A 22,314-nucleotide genomic window follows, 5' to 3' on the forward strand; every position below is an offset into this window, starting at 1 on the left:
TGATGAAAGCAAGCTACTGAACTTTCCGGGAAGGCTCGATGCAATCAAAGTTATTCGTGACTCAGTTCTCCCATTGATTTCAATGGGACTTAACATGATTAACTTTAGTTGGATCAGGGCTAAAAAGTAGAAGGGTCTTGAATTAAAATGGGTTCCTGAGTTTACACATTGTTCCCACAAATTTTGTTAAGGATTGGGATTGTTTCTACCAACAGAAGATAGCCTAATAAGACATCATCTTAATTATTTTGTGAACTTTCAAACATGTTAGGAAAGTGATGTCTTCATAGTGAGTCTTTTGCAACACCTAAGATGAATTGCAGTTGATTGAAACCATGGAGGGTCTTTCCAATATGCAAAAAGCAAAGGTCTCTATTTGTCTGTTTTCAAATCCTGCATAATTACATATTTTAAATCTTGATTATCCCACAAGAGGTAAAGTATAGTTAGATGATCTGTATGCACAGGGGTGCTTTTTAAAATGTATTTAATCATTCTTGAATAACAGCTCTGCACAGCAGCACTGCAAAACCACGGTTAGAACTGGTTCACCCAATTAGTTTCATGTCCCTTTGAGCAGATCTGGCTCAAATGCAAAGTGTGTGAACATGCACTCATATAAACCAACATAATTTGCAATCCAGGTGGTCACATATATAGCAGATACCATTTCCATGATGAGGGCAACTGTGTAAGATAACACAAGTGAACACAGAAACTGTTACTTGGCATATCTGTAATCAATTGGACTGTTGCCACAAATACATACCTAAGGAAGGTTAAAACTACTTGTGTGAGCCAGTTATTGTGTGAACTAGCCCTTACCTATTGGTGACAATGATGATTTAATGAGGATCCATTGCATAATTTGAGCCTGCATGTAAGGGCAGTGAGTATTACAGAATCATTAATGTCAGATTTGTATTGGTTCTGGAAACAGGTCACATTAATAGAAATAGGTACTGTGAGCTGCAAGATGGAAACTGTATATCAGTTTTGGCCTATTAAGCATGTGTTTTTTCCAAGGCTCCCATTTGGTGCAACAATCAATGTATTTGTCAAGTCTGAGTTCATCGTACCATCTGAAACTGAGATGATGCTCCATGTAGGCCACCCAGCACTGGCTTGATGCATATAATCCTAAAAATGCCTGGGATCAGGGTAGCAGATCAAAGCTCAGTGGTGGGTCACATGCTTTACATGCAGAAGGTTTCAGGTTCAGCCCTTGGCATCTCCAGTAAAGAAAGAAAGAAAGAAAGAAAGAAAGAAAGAAAGAAAGAAAGAAAGAAAGATTTAGTTACAGGGAAAGACTTCTTCCTTGAGATCATCAGCAGAAGCCCTGCTTGGTGAGGTTCCCCACTTTCAAAAAGCTACATATATTGGCTATCAGGATTTTTTCCACTGTGATGTCCTAAAAATGGAATGCCATCCCCGAATATACATACCTAGCACTTATGTCATTTTCTCTTTGGTACTAGACAGTGCTTTTTTGGTAAAAAATAATAATAATGAGATGCCGGTACTCCAAACTATGGGTGCCAGAACAAAATGGCTCCCATGAGCAGCAAAAAAGAGGTGTGCTGGTACTAGGTGAATGCTATTTTATTTGCCCAACCTTTTGGTGGAGATAATTGTAGAAAGCCTTGATTTTGATTTGTCATGCAAGATACTGTGTATTGTATTGCTTATGTTCTGTTGCTGTTTTGTCATATTAGATTATTGTATTGGTTTTTAATCTTAGTGTAAGTACCTTGTAGATCTAATTAGGCAGAATGTATAACTCTTTTAAATAAATACACATCTGACACAGTGTGCTCCTCTCAAGAACATAGGCTTATGTTCACACACATGTACACTAGCTGATGACCAGAAGCTGAATGTAACTCCACTGAAAAGAGTGTTTGAGGTGTTGTGAGAAGATATGAAAATTCTACTTGTGATGGTCCATTCACATATGCAAGCAATCATTTGATGCTGTAGCCATCACATGATAAACATGCATGTGTGAACCATTCTATGATTTCCTAGAGTTTGTTAGATAAGTTGATGTTTCAGTTGAGCATTCTCAGCATAAGGTTCAAGAATGCCCAATGAATTCTCTGTATATGTGGGGAGGGGAGCATAATGGGGTAAGTCTGTTTCCTTTTCCTCTGTTGCCAAACCAGGTGACTGTAATAAGGCCAGATGCAAGTAGATATGGTCAATTCCTCTCCCTGTTCCTTTCAGAAAAATTTTTCTTGCTTTTGTATGTGTCTCTGCTAATTTGGAGATGAGCGTTTGTCTCCCATCTTTTCTCCTGGGCCCCTTTTTAGAAGGCCAAGAAGAGAGAGGAGTGAATTTTTGTTTTGTGATTTGTTAATGTATTATTATTGGATGTTGTAACTGCTGCTTTTTGTAAATTGTATTGGGTTTTTTTATTGATGTATTTTTATATTTGTGTTTATTTTTTATAAGGCGCCTCGAGGGCCTTTTGGCCAAAAGGCCGGGTAGAAATAAACCACCACCACCAGCAACAACAACAACCTCTCGTTGAACTCAACAGACTCAGGGGCTTCCAAACATTCAGGCCACTTCCGGACTGTCAGTATTTTGTAGGAGGGATTTAAGTGCATACTGGAAATTTAGTCTTATGCAATTAAAGTGGATTAAAGCAGTTTGTTGCCCTGGTGCAACAAATCCTCTTGTTTTAAAAAGACTTTTTACAGTGAGGAAAGTGACAGGGAAATACACTCAAAGGTGTGGGAACAAATGATTCGTAGGAAAACATATAACCACTGTGCAAGCAAATCAGGATAATTCAAAATGAATGCTAATTGTCATATAACCTCCCTGCTTCAAATGAGAACAAATGCTCAATAAAAACTGGACATAGTCTAACCTCTGTGTAATCATTGTGCAAGCAAATCTAGATGAATGCTCCAGGTCATCTAGAGGAGCACTCAGATAGCCAGGGATACAGATAATCAGAAGTTGAATGTATATAATAAACATTAATATATTGGATACCCAGGAGCTTTATTAGCTCAGAGTCAGATAAAGGAGTTTCTGCTATATGGTTGCACATCAGCATTTTAGTGAAGCAAAATGTTTTGGACATTTTGTTCTGATCTCCTTTTTTGATTGCTTTGTGTGCTTTTAAAATAGCAGAAGGCTCTTTATGGGGAAAAGGTGGAAATAGACCATTTTATACAGCCAAAGCCTTGTTTGAGAGCTTAGCATGTCTCTTTAAATCTCCCCAGGTAGGCACAATTCATTTTGTGTCCTAAAACGTTTGCATAGTATAGCTGTGAGCTGTAAAAGAACAACTCCGTCCCTCTCTGCAGTGGTTCTATAATGGATGATAAAGTCACACTTTTACCTGTGTACAATATATACAGTTTGTAAAAAAAAATGCTTTGGGGTCCTTTAAAGCAAGACATGACATACAGTGCGAATGTGGCTTGTTTCACCTTGTAGCTTCTGCTGTTATAGCTGTGTTGGCTCATTAGGCATGCTTCTTCTGGGGTTGGGAGGAGAGGCAGAGTGGTGAAAACAGGAATGGAAGATTAATAGCAGCTAGTGTAGCATAAGAGGCTAACAGCACAATTCTGTGTCTGTTTACCCAGAAATAAGTCACAAATTGTTCAAGTGAGGCTTATTCCCAGGTAGTTGTGCATAGGATTAGAGACTGAACTGTGAAAGAGGAAGTGCTCGTTTCAATTCATCATCTGCAATATCACTCCTTATGTTAGTAACTGGGTGTGGATGTGCTGGACACAAAAAAAGCTGAAGGAAGAGGACAGCAAAGGACCTCTTACCATATGAAAAGGCCCCTAAGGAATATAGGAAAATCGCTCCGCTGAACAGAATGGTCAGTCAGTCAGATAACTCTATGAATTGGAACCCATACATAGGATAACATTTTCTAAACAATTTGGAGGTTTAAGGTGGGGAGGACAGAGGAATGAGAAAAATGGAAACATGCATGTCTGCACTTCTGAGTGTGCACAGAAAGATTAAATTGAAATGATAGATTAAGCTGCCCAGCCCCGTTTCTGAGAACAAAGACTTTTTATGGGACCTGCCATGGCTGGTGGTTTGCCACCAGCAGAACAATCCTGGTGGGAGATACCCCAAAGGGGTTATACCCTTTGATTCTTCCCTTCAAGATGCCACAAGGGTACCACCTTCCTTGGTTGATGTGGAAGGCTGCCTCTAGGTGAGAGCCAGGACCACTAAAGACAGATGCTGGGTGTGAACTGATACTTTAGGGTGAGGGGGGGAATCGCGTGGATAACCAGCTGGAGGAGAGGCTGGCTCATAATTGAGGGTGAGTCTTCCTGAGTGAGACTTGGGGAGATGGAAGTTATGTGTTTTAGGTTGGGAGTTTTTATGAGTTGAGAGGAAGAGGACTGGTGAAGAATGGGTTGGGGAGGGTCTGTTGGTGCCTGTGATTTGTTATGACTGGATAATGTCTTTTTATGATTCTTGCACAATACCCTCCCCTCCCCCATGGCTCATGCTGTTTTAATGTGAGGGACTAGAATTTTATATTGAGTCAATGGATGGTTATTGGCCATTTTTGCTGATAGTTGAGAAAAGGGGAGGGTGTGAATAATTAAAGCAACCTGCTGGATCAGGCCAATGGCCCATCTAGTCCAGCATCCTGTTCTCAAGTGGCCAACCAGTTGTCATGAGAAGCCTGCAAGCAGGACCTGAGTGCAAGAGCACTCTCTCCTCCTGTGGTTTCCAGCAACTGGTATTAGGAAGCATACCACTTCTGACTATGGAGGCATAATGTGTGGGTGAATGAAGATATTATTGTTATGTGTCAGAAGTGGTGTATGAAAGATGTGAAGTGTGGTTTGTTGGTGGCAGTGAGGAGTGGTTACTGGGGCTGCATGGGTAGGGGACAGTGCCAACATGTTTAAGTGGACAGAATTGAAGCAAGAATTCTCCTTAACAGTGATTCTTAAATTCTTACATAATTGCTGTGGTTTTCTACCATTGTGTTGACCCCCCCCCCTTTTCTTTGTGCCAGCAGTGGCAGTTCTGGCTGTCTCTCTTGATTTCCCAGGCAACTTAATTATGTTGGTAGATTCAACCCAGAGATCAACTCTAGGTCCATGCCTACTAGGAAGAGACATCTTTTGGGATCCTCTATCCATTATTGGTTGTTCAGATTCCAAACAATGTCGGCATTTAATAAGACAATGACTGATTTTGAAGAAAAACACTGGGAGCTGGTATTTGATTGTGTGTTTTGAAATATATGTTGACCATCTGGTCCCAGTTGTCCACACCACATTTAGTTTTATTATCGTAAATAATGATTTTAGGCATGCGATTACTGCATTGTTATTAATCACTGTCCTTCCTTTCTTTGTCACATAACTTAACTAGTGTCAAATCTTGAAAACCAAAAATTCTGCTGTTGAAACTTCTGGATCCGTGGACAAGGAGGAACTCTGGGTGGATTTCTGGTTTGTTTATTTTTTCAATGTGCCAACCAGAGTCAAGTTTTTCTGATGTGTATATATATATACATCATAAGCATATCATGTTTTGGAATTGAGACACAATCAGATTTTTTGCTTGTGGAAGGCATACACTGTTTCATTGGATATCTTCCTTTGAAAGGTGCTGATTATGCATTCATTCTCATATGGCCCAAAGCATTGTGGGAGATAGTTGGTAAACTTATTACACAGTGTACAGGGGCAAGGTTGTTTCTCACATTGATAGTTGAACACGGAACCAGATAATAAACTCTGCAGACTATACTGATTCTTTTGAAGGAGATAAGTGACATTATGCCCCAGTAGTGTTGAGAGCAACCTTCAACAACACATTTTGCAAAGATCTTTCTGTGAACAGAGAGAAAAGTGATTGTGTAAAGGTCCTTGACTGAGAATTGCCATTAAGTCTGGGCACCTGCTGAAGTGAGCATGCAGGCTGCTTGCAAACATTTACAGATGCAGTTGGGGTCTTGGTGATCTTAAAAGCTAAATCAATAAGTTTTGCACAAACTGATAGGTATGAGGTGAAAATAACCCTAGTTTTTCTGTGTCACAATGAAGATTCTAACTTGATTTAAAAGCATACACACTATTCAATTTTGTAAAGGACTTTTGTAAACTGATGTTCTATTGACCCCTGATACCATTTGTGGCAATGTACGGGAAGTGAGTTATTGGTCTATTATGGTTTGTATCCAACTAAATTCTACTCATTGAAATTCATGGACCTAAGTTAATAATGTTATATTATTTCAATGGGTCTACACTGAGTTTGATTAATATTGGATACAACCCTATGAAAATATTATTTCTTTAACATCTACAGTCCTTTATCACATGAAATGGAGAGAACGGGTTTTGGGCTAAGCACCTGTAGGCATGACAAATAACTAATAATAACTTTTAACAGCATTTTGCAGGGTTGTTTTCACCCTGTCGCCTAACATGCATGGTTTCTCAGTTATTCCAGTTGGGGTTAGCATTGACTCCAAAAACTAGAAGACTAAAGACACTGGTTTTTCACTAAATTAATGAGGGACTCTAAAGCACCATATGGCAATTCTGGGTTGTGGAAGACTGACACGAAAGTTTTTTTTCACTGTTGCCACAATGCGTTTGACTCCACCTGACAATGGAAGGTGAAAGTATTTATTTGTTTACTACTTAATGCCAAAATGGGTTCCAAAGTGATTTACAAGTATAGAAATTGTGTGTATGTGTGTGGGGGGTGGGAACCATGAGAGCCAGAAAAGAAAGAGCCAGGCTAGATGTCATATAGACAATTTGCTCAAGCAAATTGGATCAAAAAGAAAAATTAAAATGTGTGTGTAATGCTTTGAAGAACACTCTGAAGTGCAATAGTAGGACTTCCAGATGAGGAAAAAAGAGATGCTTTGCTTTTCTTCTTCCAGGAAATTCTTGACCCACAATGATAAGGACAGCATCTTCACCATGGACCACTTCCCACTTTGGTACCGCCGAGCAGCTGAACATCCTTCAGGAAGCTTTATTTATAGCATTCCTTCTGAAGGAGCTTCAGGTAACTCTATGTAATTCATGTGTTATAATGCAATTGAAGCTAAGTCAATCAGAAGGCAGCGTCTTAGCTCAAATGAAGGATCAGAAAGTTAAGATATTTTCAACCATCACTTCAGCCCCCCAGCAGAACAATAGCAAACACACAGAGTTCATTGGAGGCATGGTATATGCTTGTTTTTGTAGCCATTCAAACATTTTAATGATAGATCTGCCATATGAATTGTCACCAGTTACATTTACTCCTAGAATGCACAAGGTGTTTTCCTTTTTGGAACCATAGATAATGGTGTAGGTAAATAATATTCAATTCTATCTATTTTGGGGGTAGGGGGTTTCCTGGAAGACCAGGAACTGGAAATGTAGTTTTAAAAGAACTGCTCAGATGGTCATGCTGCTGGACAGAATAAAACAGTGGAGAGGCCCACAAGTATGTTCTGAAATTTTCATTCTTTCTATTATATTTATTTATTTATTTATTGCATTTATAGACCACCCCATAGTTGAAGCGCTCTGGGCAGTTTACAAAAATTAAAAACATTAAAAACAAATATACAAATTTAAAAAACATGTAAAAATGCCTGGGAGAAGAGGAAAGTCTTCACCTGGCGCCAAAAAGATAACAGTGTTGGCCCCAGGCACACCTCGTCAAAAAGATCATTCCACAAGTTGGGGGCCACTACTGAGAAGGCCGTCTCCCTTGGTGCCATCCTCTGAGCTTCCCTCAGAGTAGACACCTGGAGGAGGGCCTTTGATGTTGAGCGTAGTATATGGGTGGGTTTGTGTCAGAAGAGGTGTTCCATCAGGTATTGTGGTCCCAATTAGTGATATTTGGGAGTGAGTGAAAAAGGCAGAAAACTTTTTTAGAATTTTCATCTGTGTACACTGAACCTGGAGCAGGGATTGCAATGGTGAACCCTACACCCAACCTATACGCACTCATTTGAAAACATGCATAGTGCTTACACATGTACAACTGTATGTGCCCAATTCATATAATCAGAAGAAAAAGTACACTGTATGCAGACTTTTAAAGGAATCTGCATGAATTGAAGGCAATCCATTTGGGACAATCTAAGTGGTGTGGGAAGACATAAGTAGCAGAGCAGACACTGACTGAGCAAGGAGGACAGGGCCACCCTGGGAACTGTCCAGCAGGAACAGGTTTTGAGCAAGGCTGTGTTGGTGGTTATCAAATCTCACTCTTTTGCCACAGTGGTGTAGTACTGTGGGCTTTGCTCATCATGAAAAATGACACACAGAAAGGTACTTTAAGCCAGCCAAAATTAGCCCAGTGCAGAAGTGCTCTGAGGGAAATGTGTGCCATATGCTTTCATTAATCACGCAGCAGGTGTGTCAAAATTGCACTAAGGTAATGGATGGATGTGCAGGGTGGGGAGGTGCACTCAGCTTTGTGAAGAGGAAATGCACATATCAATGTATCAATCAGTTACCAATTTGATATGTGCTTGCCCCAAGGTTGTACATAGGAAGAAACCAATAGAAAACTTCTCCTCCCCTCTTTCCCCAATCCAGAGCTGGACTTCACCATATGAAAATGCTGGGAGGGGGGTGCTGTTGGAAAATATGTTGCTCAATAAACAAGAATGACAACTGCAACAAAAGAATGGGTGGGGGTGAAATCTGTGTAATCTGGAAACTACTCTCTGCTCTTGCTCAACCCTTCTGCACTCAGGCACTGTCACTGCAATATGCAGTACTGTAGCTACAAAGCTTTTGGGGGGGCACTGTAGTAGGAGGGAGGGGGTGGAGAAGTCAGCAGCTGAGCAAGGAAGGCAAGACTGGGGGAAATAAGGTGAACCAGGATGTGAATGGGGTGGTGGGTGGGTGGAATGGAAATACAGTTTCCCCTTTATTTTACTTCTGGATTTGTTAGCTGTCCATTATTGAACTAGTGCAATAAGTAAAGCTGTGCTCTCGCAGCTTTGGGGCTGAAAAGCTAGTAAACAAGAGCAGGCCAAACAAAGTTTTTTTTAATTGCTGTTGTTGATCCAGTGCAATTCCTTTCAGGCTCCACCTCTGATCTGCCAGATTCTTCTGGCCTTTGCTCATGATGATCTATCAAGTTCTACTCTGAATAGCTGCATTAATGCTGCCAGGTTCCAGTCTAGATGTAGCAGATTCCAACCTGGCTTTTTCCTGGCTGGTATTTTTTTAAATCAACCATTTGTCAACTCTGCTTATCCCAGCCATGATTCAATAGATGGAATACACAGCAGGAAAGGATAGTCAGTCAGTCAGTCAGTCAAGATTTATTGCCAGGCCATAAGCCAACGCAAAATTAAAACATGCATTTTACATATAAAACATTAGTTATTTAAAACCATATTAAAATTCTCAGAGTAATAACATATGTAACCAGAAACCTAGACAAAGTCTCTAAAATTCAGAAACGTTCAGGAATTTAGCCCTCAATTTTTGCGCAACAAAACCAAAATGGGCCACCATGTTAGTAGTTTGAGGATCTTTATCTGAAAGAAGGAGAACAATAATTTGAGAGACATCCGTAGTGCCCAAATTATTAATCACCGGGTCCAGATAAATAGCTCTTGGTTGTTTATATAAGGGGCAGTCAAGTAAGTAATGTGACAAATCTTCTACCTGCCCCGAGAGACAGATACACAAACGCTGTTCCCATGGAGTTTGTAAGTAGTGACCTGATGTTATAGCAGAGGGCATGGTTTGGAATCTGAGGGCTGTAAATGCATGTCTTAGATGTACTGATTGAAGATTTAGGAAATAATCAGCCCTTGTGTGTTCACATTTATATGTACCAAACCACTTTGAGAACTTAGAGTTAAGAATGGTTATTTTATCTATCCAGTTGGAATGCTGTGTTATCTGGGCACGAATTTTGGATTTATCAAGTAAAAGGGGAGACTGTACCGTAAAATGATAATGCTTATAAATGCTAAGGGATCTCTGTTTCCAAAATCTGGACCCCATGGACTGATCGAAACAGGCCTTCGCTAGAGTCTTAGTAGCTGAGTTGCTTAGATTAGACCAGTATGTTAATAAGTTCTTATGAATATGGGCACTAATTGGTAAAAGTCCACATTCAGAGCGTAAAAAGGCTGAAGGGGAGCCAGGTGGTAAATGTAGTAATTGTTTTAGAAAGTTGTTTTGGACTGTTTCAAGAGACGGGAATGCAATAGCATCCCATCCCCAAACTGCCGCTCCAGGAAAGGGAAGAGGCACTTTTCTTCTCTCTCCACCCTCACCACCGTATGGTGTTGCATGTAACATTGCACTTTATGGCGATCCATAAATTGCGTAACATGCTTGCTGGTTATTTTCACAACCCACCCACCTCCTGCAGCACTTTGTGATGATGGTCAAACATCTCCAGAAACTAATATTCTGCATTCTAATGTGTTATATTGGTTAGCCCTTTTGCTGGGTAACAGGATCTGGAAATGAAGGCATCCTCATGAACAATATTTCCGCTCCTTTCTTAGGTTCTCTCCTCTCTCCATCCTTCTGCCCTTCAACCTCCTTGCCTGTTGTCTCTACAGCTTCATCTGTCCACTTCTCTCAGACTCTTGCCATCTTCATCCACTTTGGCCTCTGCTTCTGGTATTACATAACATTACGCCAGTTGGAATTATGTGTAGTATCTCTGACAAGAAATTGGTGCAGCATCTTGTTTTGCCCAATGCCCAGCCAAATGTTTCCAGGAAATTCACAACCAGGGCATGAAAGCAGTAGCCCTCCAGTGCTGCCACACCTCCCTGAAACTGGTATTCTGCAGCTTAATGCCACTGAAGTTGGAAGTTTCTGCTGTCATCCCTGTCAGCTGTTGATAGACCTATCTTCCACAAATTTGCCTCCCTAGATTAGAGCTTGGAAGATTACTTTTAAAAAGTAATAAAATTACAGTTACAATTACATGGCCCCAAAAAGTAATAATTGCCATTACGGTTGCTCTGAAAGTAACTGATTGCTTTACTTTTTCTCAAAAGTAATCGCTACAATTACATTTCAGTTACTTTAAAAAACACCTGCAAGGTGCTGGCCTTGGCTGCTGCACATCTAAGTAGCCTAAAAGAACATTAAAAATAAACACACATGTACAGAGGTAGTAGAATAATTCTTTTTATCCATAAGATAGCAATGGTGGCCTCTCCACTGGTAAGGGAGGGAGGGAGGGAGGCAGAGGCCGCTACTCAGATCTTTGCAAGTCAAACCAAGTGCAACCCCCCCATTCAGCCAGCAAGCATAATCTCTCTCACTTAACCACCTCCCAGACCGTGCCTTGCCACCAACTAAGGGACACTCACCCAAGCAAACATTTTGCCCTGAGATGCAAAAAAGTTAAAATACTGCAAATGCAGCACAGTAGCCAGAGAGGGTGGTGGAGGCCACTTTGTGTGCCAAGTGCAAACACAGCATTCACACATACACACACGTTGTCATCTTTCACCTTCAGTTCTTTATCTCCATTCTGCTGCTGCCCCCTTTTCCTCCTTAATCCATGTTCTTGCCCTCCGGTTCCTTTTTCCCTCCACTCCATTCTTCTCCACCACCATCCATTTTTTTAAACAATTGCTTTCTCCACTCCACCCCATCTCACTCTCCACCTCCTCCCTCGTCACCTCCTACCCACCCACAGAGCACGAGGGAAGAGCGATGCTGCATAGAAGCCCAATTTGAAGCACATGATTTTCATCCACAAATCAGAGGAGCAGAAGACTTCCCCTGCTTCCCCCCGCCCCCAGTAATGCCCCAAAGTAATGCTGGAAACATTATAATTTCTCCACAAAAGTAATAAAATTACTCCTAGTTGTATTACAATCAAAATGTAAAGGAATTACCCACTCGTTCCTCAAAAAAGTAATGAATTACAAGTAATTTGTTACTTGTAACGAATTACTTCCAAGTTCTGCCCTGGATTAATCTGGGGACTGACAGTCAAACAGATGTAGTAGTTAGAGGCGTAAGAGCATGTAAAATTATCACCTGAAACAACTGGGAAGTTAAAATGTAGACATATGGCAGCTCCATGGAAACAGCAGGTCTGGGGCTTGGAAGTCTTATTCTTCTGCTTAGGTTTCTGTGGCTCTTGATCCTTTAGAGTGGATAACCTGTGGCCCTCCAGATGTCGCTGAACTACAACTCCCATCATCCCTGACTCTTGGCTATGCTGGCTGGGGCTGATGGGGGCTGAAGTCCAACATAGGTTCTTCACCCCTTCTTTAATGTCTGCTCCCCTCATGTTTTCATACTTACTGATGTTCCCAAGGCCATCAAGATCTCAGGGAATTCTGCACAGCACCTGGTATGTGTTTTTAGCATGCTGCTACCTCAAACTTACTTTTTTAGCTAAAATTTAACATCAGAAAAGTTACTTCAGGGTGACAACTTTCATTCTCTTTAAATGAGAATAAATGAGAGAGGCTCTGCTCACATTTTCAGTAGTGAAACTGAAAGACAAACCAGACATGCTGATATCTGCTAAGCATGTGCTTGCTGCTTTGGCTAGAATGTGGAGTTGAGGGGAGGTTTATTTGATTACCAAATGGAGGAGGGATGGGATGGGAAATCTGCTCTTGATGGAGCCAAGAATAAAAAGCAATAACAAGTACTGGAACTGTGGGGGAAGAGAAAGGAAAACCCTTATGTTGAGACAGAACATTCAGTTAAAGCGAATATACTGGGAAGAAATAAAAACGGGGGGGGGATGATCAGTAATCCTGACCTTCAGAATGTCCCTGTTGACACAGAAAAGGGAACAGTTGTACAGCTCAAGGAACTATAAACAAGTTAGCCTACACTTGATTCTACAAGCCTGTTTCTCCCAAACAGCAGATAAGAGGGTGAACCTGCTTTGTGACTTTATCTCTTCAGACTGCAGGTGGGGGCTGATATGATTTAATGTACCTCAGGCAACATGTCAGAGAGAAGAGTTCCAACCTAGCTTTCTCCCAAATAGTTTTCTATACGTAGGGAATGTTTATGTACAGAGGTGCATTCAGTCATGTGAAACCCTCTCTGAAATGGTACAGTTTAGTAATAGGTTTCCCACCCCATTTGTTTGAGAGAACAAGGTGCTAATATACAATTGCTATCTTCTAGTGTACCAGTTCTTCTTAGGGATGTTACCCCTCTTTTATTATAAACATGGCTGTGCAACACCTGACCCAAATGAGAGACCGCAGGTTTCTCTAAAATCTTTGATTAATCCAAAATTCCATGACCTTTATGGCTGACAAAACAGTTCTTTGACTCTTCCTTGCAGAACTCAACCATCACCCTTCAGCCTTAATAGAGCCAGTTAATTCCCCCTGCTCCTTTGGTAGGACAAATATATGGCAGAGCTCAAAAATGTCTTGCTCTCTGTTGATAAACTGAATATTAGCTGGCAAAGTATTTCCTTTCAAACTGATTTAATCCACTGACAAAATGGAGAGAAATCTTGACCGATTAGCATTTTGCTAGTGGGACAAGGGAAAATATGGAGATTACAGGGTGTCTCACAGGGTTAGTTCACACTTGCAGCCCTACCAGTGAAAGATCTCCATATGAACAACCTCAGGCTTGATTGCATTTGCCTCTTGGAAGCAGTGACTGAATCAGAACTACATGCACACCCTGTGACCCATGCCACAATTGCAGCAGCCCTTTCTGGTAAGCAGAAAAGCACAAGGTTGAAGACATTCGCAAGGAGAGCGCTCAGTGGCAGGGCTGCTCAAGGCAGGTCATAATGAACGATGATTTGGGTCATGCATATAGAGGAAATGTACCTGCTATTACTAGAAGTATATACAGGGCTTAACTGCACATTCTAGGAGCTGCCTCCAGTTGAATGAACATTCCATGGTTGTCCCTAGCAACCACTTGGGCTTATAGGCATCCCTCTCTGCTGAAGCCTGTGGTATTTATGATTGTGAATTTCATTAGGAACATAGTTATTACTCACAAAAAATTTCTACTGAGGATATTTAGGGTCCTATACCAGGGAATAGGATGTGTATCTCAAGCCGTTCACAACGCCTATTGCTTATACATTTTCATGGGCAATTTGACAGTTCACTGTACATAAATGTGGAAAGAAAGATGTCTTAGTGAAGCTTTTTTGTCCTTATTTTTCTAGGAAAAGACCATGGATAGGCCTACTTCTTTAATGTGCGAGTTGGAATCTTTATTTGGTTTGAAAAATTCAGAAATAAATGTATCTATTCTTGAAGATTAAGGAGTCCTGTTATGCTAATTGAGGGTGATCAGGTCATATTCCTTCATAATCAGTAATACACAGAGCTGCTTCGGAGGATTTTAAAAGACTCAGTGCAGACTTCAGCACAGCAGCTGAAGTGGTAAAGCTGTGTGTGGACTGTGCCATTTCGCACAGCAGGATGGGGCATGTGTGAATTAATCCTTCCCCATGAAAACCATTCCTACACCTGGATTGTCGGGTTTTTTTATAGGTATGGAAAGTATTTTTATTGGCTATCGTCTTGGGAGGGATTTTATGGTTTTATGCTTGTTCTTTTGTTGATATTTTGTAATTTTTATTGTTCTACACCACATTGGACAGGCATTGCCTAGAAAAGGGGCCTAGAAGTATTTTGAGTAAATAAACACATACACAATGTCAGGGAGAAGGCTCTTAATCTAGCTGTCTCCTTGAAATGTTAGTTTTCTGTGGGCAGGGAATTCTTTTTATCATTGAAGGAGCAATCAATCAGGCGAACCCTCACCTGCAGTCTGAAGTCCTGATGCAAGGTTTACCACTTCTGTTGTTGTTTGTGTGGATTAACCCTCAGCCTTCCCTGTACTGCAATTTTGTGTTTGATTTGTGTGTGTTTGATTTGTGTGTGTCAGTTCTGAGACCCTCTTCTTCAGGGACACAAGGTCAGGTACTAAATTTGCTTCATTTATGTGACAGAAGGAGGCATGCCTGAAGTGGTACCAGTGAGCACATCTGTGGCTGTGACTGTGGATTGGAAGACTGGAATCACTGCAGGTAGGAGCTTGCTTCAACACACTTAAGGTATAATGTTGGGGATAAGGATGGGGAAACACTTTCTTTAGTATGAAATGGTTCCCTGTGCAGACTGGTAGGGGACCTATCACGTAATAGAACATACTATATGAAATCCATCCATTTAAAACTAGGCCTCATACAAAGTCATATGTATAGCTTCTTTGTCATTTTTGTGTTTGGAAAACATTGCCTCTGTTTTTTGCTGATTTTTCTGCACACACCCACTCACCAAAAAAGTCTGCTGATTTTCAATCTGGGACTATGGAGTTCCTCCATATGCCCTAAAGGGGCATGCCTGGGAAATCTGTATAGTTGCAGAAAGACTGGGAAACTGCTTTGCATACAACGGCGTTAAAAGCCTCCATTGTTTGCTTTTTCAGTGAAAGATTCCACATCACCAAAAGGGCAGTGTTTGGGGCAAAAACTGAAACCTATGAATATGTTCAGCTTAGCTCTGTTTACAGCCTTTGATACTTGTGAATCTGTGACAGCATAATATTTTATTGTACATCAAAAAACATGTACAGTGTATGGTCTGGGGACACTCATATGACTGCCTTTAAAGTGGTTTTGTTGAAGTCAGGTTTTTTTTAAGGTAGCATAGGGATTGCTGATTGGCAAGTCAAATGGTGGCAGAGCTCAGGAGAGAAGAGGGTGGAGAGAATGGAGAGTGAGAGCTAAGAGGTGGCTGAGTGAAAAAGTATTGGCTGATTGTGACATTTTTAAAAAATTGCTAACAGCCAAATGAACAGTCAGTTGCATGTTCTGCTGGTGAATGCATATATTTTTGTTGTTTTTTCTAAGAGAGTAATACACACATTGTAGTTAATTGAGAACATACATCTTTTACACAAATGTCAATTTCAATACAACTAATTACAAGCCCCTCAAACAACCCCCCTCCTCCCCAACCAGGTGGCATTACTTAAGGAATAAGGGGATGTGGATGAAACAATGGTGGATGAAGCAGGTAAGGGGGGGAAATTCTAAATTTGTTTAACATTAGTCGCTCCAAATTTTAGCATAATAAGATGGTGGATTTTGATTGTGCTCTTTATTGTTAACATATTGGATAAAAGAAAACCATATTGAGGTAAATTTGTCAGTTTTAGAAATACCACGGGCAGCCCTTAGTTTGTATGTTAATTTTTCCATAAAGGCAATGAACCAGATCTTGTGATACCAATATTTTACCGTTGCACCTCTTAGGTCTTTCCAATGTTTTGCTATTGTTAGACAGGTCGCCATAAGTAGATGTCCAATTAATGGTTTGTCCCTCTCATCCACATCTACATCGGTGAGGAGATTAAGGAGTGCCACCTGCGGAGTCCTGCCCACAGGTCCAGGCACAATCAACTGGATTTCTTCAAATACCAGATTCCAAAATGACTGGGCCCGAGGGCAAGACCACCATATGTGTAAATATGTGCCCCGCTCCCCATAGCCCCTACAACAAAGTCCAGACATTGCTGGGTTTATTCAGGACAGCCACACCGGAGTGACATACCATCTATGCACCAATTTTAGCATACGTTCGTGTAGTTGGCTGGAGGCTGATTTTATTATAGGTTTTTGCCAGTAAGTATGCCACACCCCTTCATCTATGAAAATATTACAGTCATTCTCCCATTGCATCTTTTTTTTTTTTTACAATAATTTTTATTCAAATTTTCATAAAACATACAAAACAAAATCATAAAACATTCAAAGACAAAAAACAAAACAAAACAAAAATGATTAAACAAAAAAAAATAAAATGTTGACTTCCCATTTGTCACATATCAAATCAGTTATAGGTCTACAATATATAACAATCCTGTCTCTTAAATCATATTATAAAATCACTTTCCTCCAGTAGTTATCTTAATTAATCATCAAATCTCATAAACATTACTTTATTCTTTCCACAAAAAGTCAAAGAGAGGTTTCAATTCTTTAAGAAATATATCTATCAATTTTTCTCCAAATAAACATGTCAATTAATCCATCTCGTTAATAATTATAATAATCTTATTGTCATAACCATAGTCCAAATAAACATTTCGATTAATCCATCTCATCAGAATCTGTTAGGTCCAATAATTTCAATAGCCATTATTCCATTATCCCTATTAGTTCCATCTTCCATCTTCAATAGTCCTGTTAAGTCCAGTAATTTCAGTGTCCAATCTTCCATTATCAGTATTCCATAATAATCTTGCTGTTGTAGCCATAGTCATATAATAAGAGTCTGATGGGAATTTCCTCTATCCCAAATATTTTCTTGCCATCCATTCTGAATAAGTTGCTGAAATACTGTTGTAAAGTCATATCTGTGTTCTTCTTTTTTACAAAATGCACTGGCTCATCTCTTAAGAGTTTTTCCATTGTCACATGGCTGCAGTTAATTCCATGGATTTTCTCTATATCAAGCTCCATCACATCATTCCAGTCCAGAAGATTATCCAAGCCATTGATAACTTTATCTCTAATATCTTCATTAATTTCTTCAGAGATAACGTTAAATTCCAAACAGTAGATTTTATTTCTAAAATCCATAAACTCCAGATCTTTTTCCAATTCCACATTTGTTCCAATCTCCAGGGCTTGTATCTTCCCTTTATTTTTTCTTTTCTCATCTCTGATCTCATTCTCCTCTCTCACAGGATCCCCTATTTCTTTAAACTCCTGCGTCATTTTGCTCAGTTCAATTTTCAGCTCCTTACTGCCCAGTAATGGCATTCTCCCATTGCATCTTGAGACTGGATAAGTCAGAGCCTTCAAGTGATAGTAACATTGAATATATTTGAGAAACAATACCTCTCTCACCATTATTTGCAGCTACAATCAGTTCAAAAGGGTTTAATTGGCAACAAGCCTGTTCTTTGATTCGTGTCCTTGATAAAAAATCATGTGTCTGACGCCATTGGATCCAAGAAAAAATTATGTCACCTAGCGTATCTCTAAAAGATTGCTCTGTTATTAGTTGGTTGTTAGTGAAAAAGTCTCGAATATGGAAGAGTCCCCTCAACTTCCATTCCTGCCAGGCTATATATCTATTTTTATTATAAAAATCAGGATGGAAGAAGAGAGGAGTCAAAGGAGAATTTAAACCAACCAGAGTTTTTTCATGCTTCTTCCAGCATTTAATCAATGTGGCCGTGAGTTTCCCATTATGCGTTGCAATGTTGTTTTAGTAATTTTTCTGAAAAATAATGTGTTCAAAGGTAGGCCATCCACCAATACATTCTCAATTTGGACCCAACGATTTCTAGTGCTGTCCAGAATCAGGAAAATAAGATGGTAGCGTTGATTGGCTTCATAATATAATTTTAGGTTGGGCATCCCCCACCCTCCTGCCTTTACCTGTCGGTATATTAATTTTTTCCTGATTCTGGACCTCTTGGATTTAAATATGAAGAATTCCCACTCTTTTTGCCATATTTTAAACTGTTTGTCTGAAATCCATATAGGAAGTGTGTGAAAGAGGAAGGTGAGTCGGGGAAGTGCATTCATTTTAAGCGCTGCTATTCTTGCTGTTAAAGAGAGATTAAGTTTGCTCCATCTAATCGACATCCATGTAGGTCTGAAATTCGCTTGAAATAGTTTGTTAAAGTTCTTATGTATTTGTACTCCCAGAAAACGTACTTGTTTTGGACAGAGTTTTATACCTAAAATTTCTCCAAACATATTTTGATCTCTAGGGGGTAAATGAAAACATAATGCCTCTGATTTTTGGAAATTAACTGTCAATCCCGATACCTGAGCAAATTGATCAAATTCTTTTTAATGTGAGTGGCTGCTTTTACCGGATTGGTAATCCGCAATGCCATGTCATCAGGGTAAAAACTTAATAAATGAGTGTCTCCTCTTATGGAGATCCCAGAGATGGCATTGTTGCTCCTGAGACTTTGTGCCAGTGGTTCTGTGGCTATTAAAAACAGGAGAGGAGGGGACACCCTTGTTTTGTACCCCTACAAATAGAAATTAAATTTGAATCAATTCCATTCACTCTGACAGATGCAAAGGAAGTATTATATATTTTGTCTATGATTGATAACGTAGGATCAAAATTCATTCTACGTGCAGTTTCCTCTAAAAAAAGTCCAGTTTACGCAATCAAAAGCTTTAAAAATGTCAAGAGATAAAAAAAGCAAGGGGCAATTTATTATCTTTACAATGTTTGATCAAATTTAAAATGCGTCTAATAGGGTCAGCAATTTGTTTCATTGGAATGAAGCCTGATTGGTTGGGATGGATTAATTTTGTGATATTTAAATTCATACGTTAGCTATAAAAATTTTATAATAAGAGTTCAATAATGAAATCGGTCTGTATGACTCCATGTACAGAGGATTTTTAAAAGGTTTTGGTAAAACCACTATCTTGGAATATCTCCAGGTTTCCAGAAAGGCGTCACCAGCTAATATTCCATTAAATAAACGCACCAACCTTGGAGTGAGAAACTCCTTATAATGTTTATAAAACTCATTAGTGTACCCATCCAGTCCTGGAGATTTATTGGTCTTTAAGTTGCTTATGATTTCATAAGAACATAAGAACATAAGAAGAGCCTGCTGGATCAGGCCAGTGGCCCATCTAGTCCAGCATCCTGTTCTCACAGTGGCCAACCAGGTGCCTGGGGGAAGCCCGCAAGCAGGACCCGAGTGCAAGAACACTCTCCCCTCCTGAGGCTTCCAGCAACTGGTTTTCAGAAGCATGCTGCCTCTGACTAGGGTGGCAGAGCACAGCCATCATGGCTAGTAGCCATTGATAGCCCTGTCCTCCATGAATTTGTCTAATCTTCTTTTAAAGCCGTCCAAGCTGGTGGCCATTACTGCATCTTGTGGGAGCAAACTCCATAGTTTAACTATGCGCTGAGTAAAGAAGTACTTCCTTTTGTCTGTCCTGAATCTTCCAACATTCAGCTTCTTTGAATGTCCACGAGTTCTAGTATTATGAGAGAGGGAGAAGAACTTTTCTCTATCCACTTTCTCAATGCCATGCATAATTTTATACACTTCTATCATGTCTCCTCTGACCTGCCTTTTCTCTAAACTAAAAAGCCCCAAATGCTGCAACCTTTCCTCGTAAAGGAGTCGCTCCATCCCCTTGATCATTCTGGTTGCCCTCTTCTGAACCTTTTCCAACTCTATAATATCCTTTTTGAGATGAGGCGACCAGAACTGTACACAGTATTCATCAATTTCTTCAGACTGATTAGGGGCTATCAGTGTCGCTCTCTCCTCCCCTGTTAAGAGCTGCCAATTGCACATCCAATAAATAGTCCTGGATTCCGCTCATTGAGCTACCGCTATCCTTATATAGTTCGCTATAAAAATTAGTAAATTCTCTATTAATTGCCTTAGTTTCCCGTATTAGCCCCCCATCTTTTTTTTGTAGTTTGTGTACCACACTTTTGTTTTGTTTTTTCTTGATCCAATTCGCCAATAATCTAGAGCCTTTATTTCCATATTCATAAAAAGGTTGCTTTGCGTATAGCAGACTGACCATTATTTTTATTTCCATGGAGCGTAGTATTTTTCTAGACCATGTTCTCCCATATTCCGCTGTCAGTATTTCCAGCTCTCTTATTATAGCATCTGTCTGTAACCTGCTTATTTTTTTTAATATTTGTTAATTCTTTTATACAGATGCCACCCACCACCGCCTTCATGGCCTCCCATTGTGTAGTGATAGAGGTGTCTGGAGTTTCATTTTCTGTGAAATAATTTTTTTAAGTGTCTTTTATAGTATTTGTGCTGCCTGGGGTAGTAAGAAGGATTGGGTTAAACCTCCAAACTGGGGAGTTTTGTTGAGTGCTCAGGTTTGAAAAGGATGCTAGGACAGGGGCATGATCAGTGATTCTAATAGTCCCTTGCACTTGCCACCCATGTCAGTAATGTCTCTGATACTAGGATGCTATCCAGGCGTGTCTGAGTTTGATGGGTCTTTGAAGAAAAAGTGAAACTATGGTCCCCTGGGTACAGTTCCACCCAAATTTCTTTTAGCCCAAATTTATGCAGCATTGTAGGATTTGTAGTTTTTTCTTTAATGTTTTATGTTTGCCTTTAATAATTGATTTTTGCAGTTTGGATTTAACAAGCAATTCCGGATCTAGCCCTTTTAGATTTAGATTTAGGTCTCCCCCAAGAATAAAGTCCCCTTTCCCAATTTTCTTTAGTCTTCGAAATGCTGTAGTTAAGAAGTTTAATTGCCCTGAATTTGAAGCATATTATGTGCCTATTGTTATTGGATGGGAACCCTCTAATAGGCCCACTAAAAAAATAAAGCGCCCTTCTGGGTCTTTAACTATTTTTTGGACTTCAAAACGGAAATTTCTCTTGAATACAATTCCTGTACCACAGGCCTTGGCAGAGCCGACTGCTAAATATTGCTTGTCAAAATAGCTATGCTTCAAGAGCGTTTCAGAGGTACGGGGTGAGTGAATTTCTTGTAAGAAGGTAATATCAGGGGCCATACCTTTTATATAACGGGTTATTCTGTGCCTCTTTATGTTGTCACCTAGCCCTTTCACATTGAGGGTTAGAACTTTTATATTAGTCATAATGTCTTTGGGTTTTTTCCCCCGACCCCTTCCCCCCTTCCTTCCCTCCCCCCTTTTGCCCCCTTAACATCCACCAATTTAACTTGGAATACATCAATCGAAGGTTTAATAATAGCAACCAGAATAAACCACCTTTCCTTCCCCACGAGACCCTTTCCACCCCAAAACTTACCCAACTGAGTCTAACTGATGAAACAAATGCTAAACTTGGACAACATACCAGCACCTTCCTTACAGGGAAAAACTTAAAGTCCCTGAGCGGTGCCATTAGAGGCCTGACCTTGCAGACTCAGTTGAAAACACAGAGTCCACGTCTATGCAAAAGTGCATAGATCTAGGGCTTAGGCCCTTGTGATAAACACAACTTTTTGGGGGGGAAAGGCCAAAAGGTAGAAAAGAATATGGAAAGGAGAAGACCGCTGCAAAGAGTTGCCATCTGCTTTGTTTTGCCCCCTCCCCCGGATAGAACATAAGTTAAAAAGCAGAAAAAAGTCTTGGGGACACATGGGAAGGAATGAGGAAAGAGGGGAGAAGAAAGAACTATAATTCCCCCCTCCTTCCCCCCCATGTGCCCCCCTCCCTTTAATATTAGAAGCAACCAAGATTAATATACGGGTGACTTGTGTGCTATTTCTCAAACATCATTTTGGAGATTTAAATGCTGGAGAATTTGTCAGAAGTATGTGAGTTTTGATGCACAGTCTCTTCATTTTGCATTAGAAGGACTT

General features: G+C 40.1%; 1 protein-coding gene across 1 annotated transcript in view; it reads left to right on the forward strand.

The window, feature by feature from the left end:
• Nucleotides 1–22,314, forward strand: part of CACNA2D4 (calcium voltage-gated channel auxiliary subunit alpha2delta 4) — a 270,960-nt gene that overhangs the window by 76,690 nt on the left and 171,956 nt on the right. The window contains 2 exon segments of the mRNA XM_061582150.1: nt 6,911–7,038; nt 14,941–15,018. Of these exon segments, the coding sequence (XP_061438134.1) occupies nt 6,911–7,038; nt 14,941–15,018 (206 nt within the window).

This window comes from Rhineura floridana, chromosome 8 (assembly GCF_030035675.1).
Source record: "Rhineura floridana isolate rRhiFlo1 chromosome 8, rRhiFlo1.hap2, whole genome shotgun sequence".
In the NCBI taxonomy this organism is placed as follows: domain Eukaryota; kingdom Metazoa; phylum Chordata; class Lepidosauria; order Squamata; family Rhineuridae; genus Rhineura; species Rhineura floridana.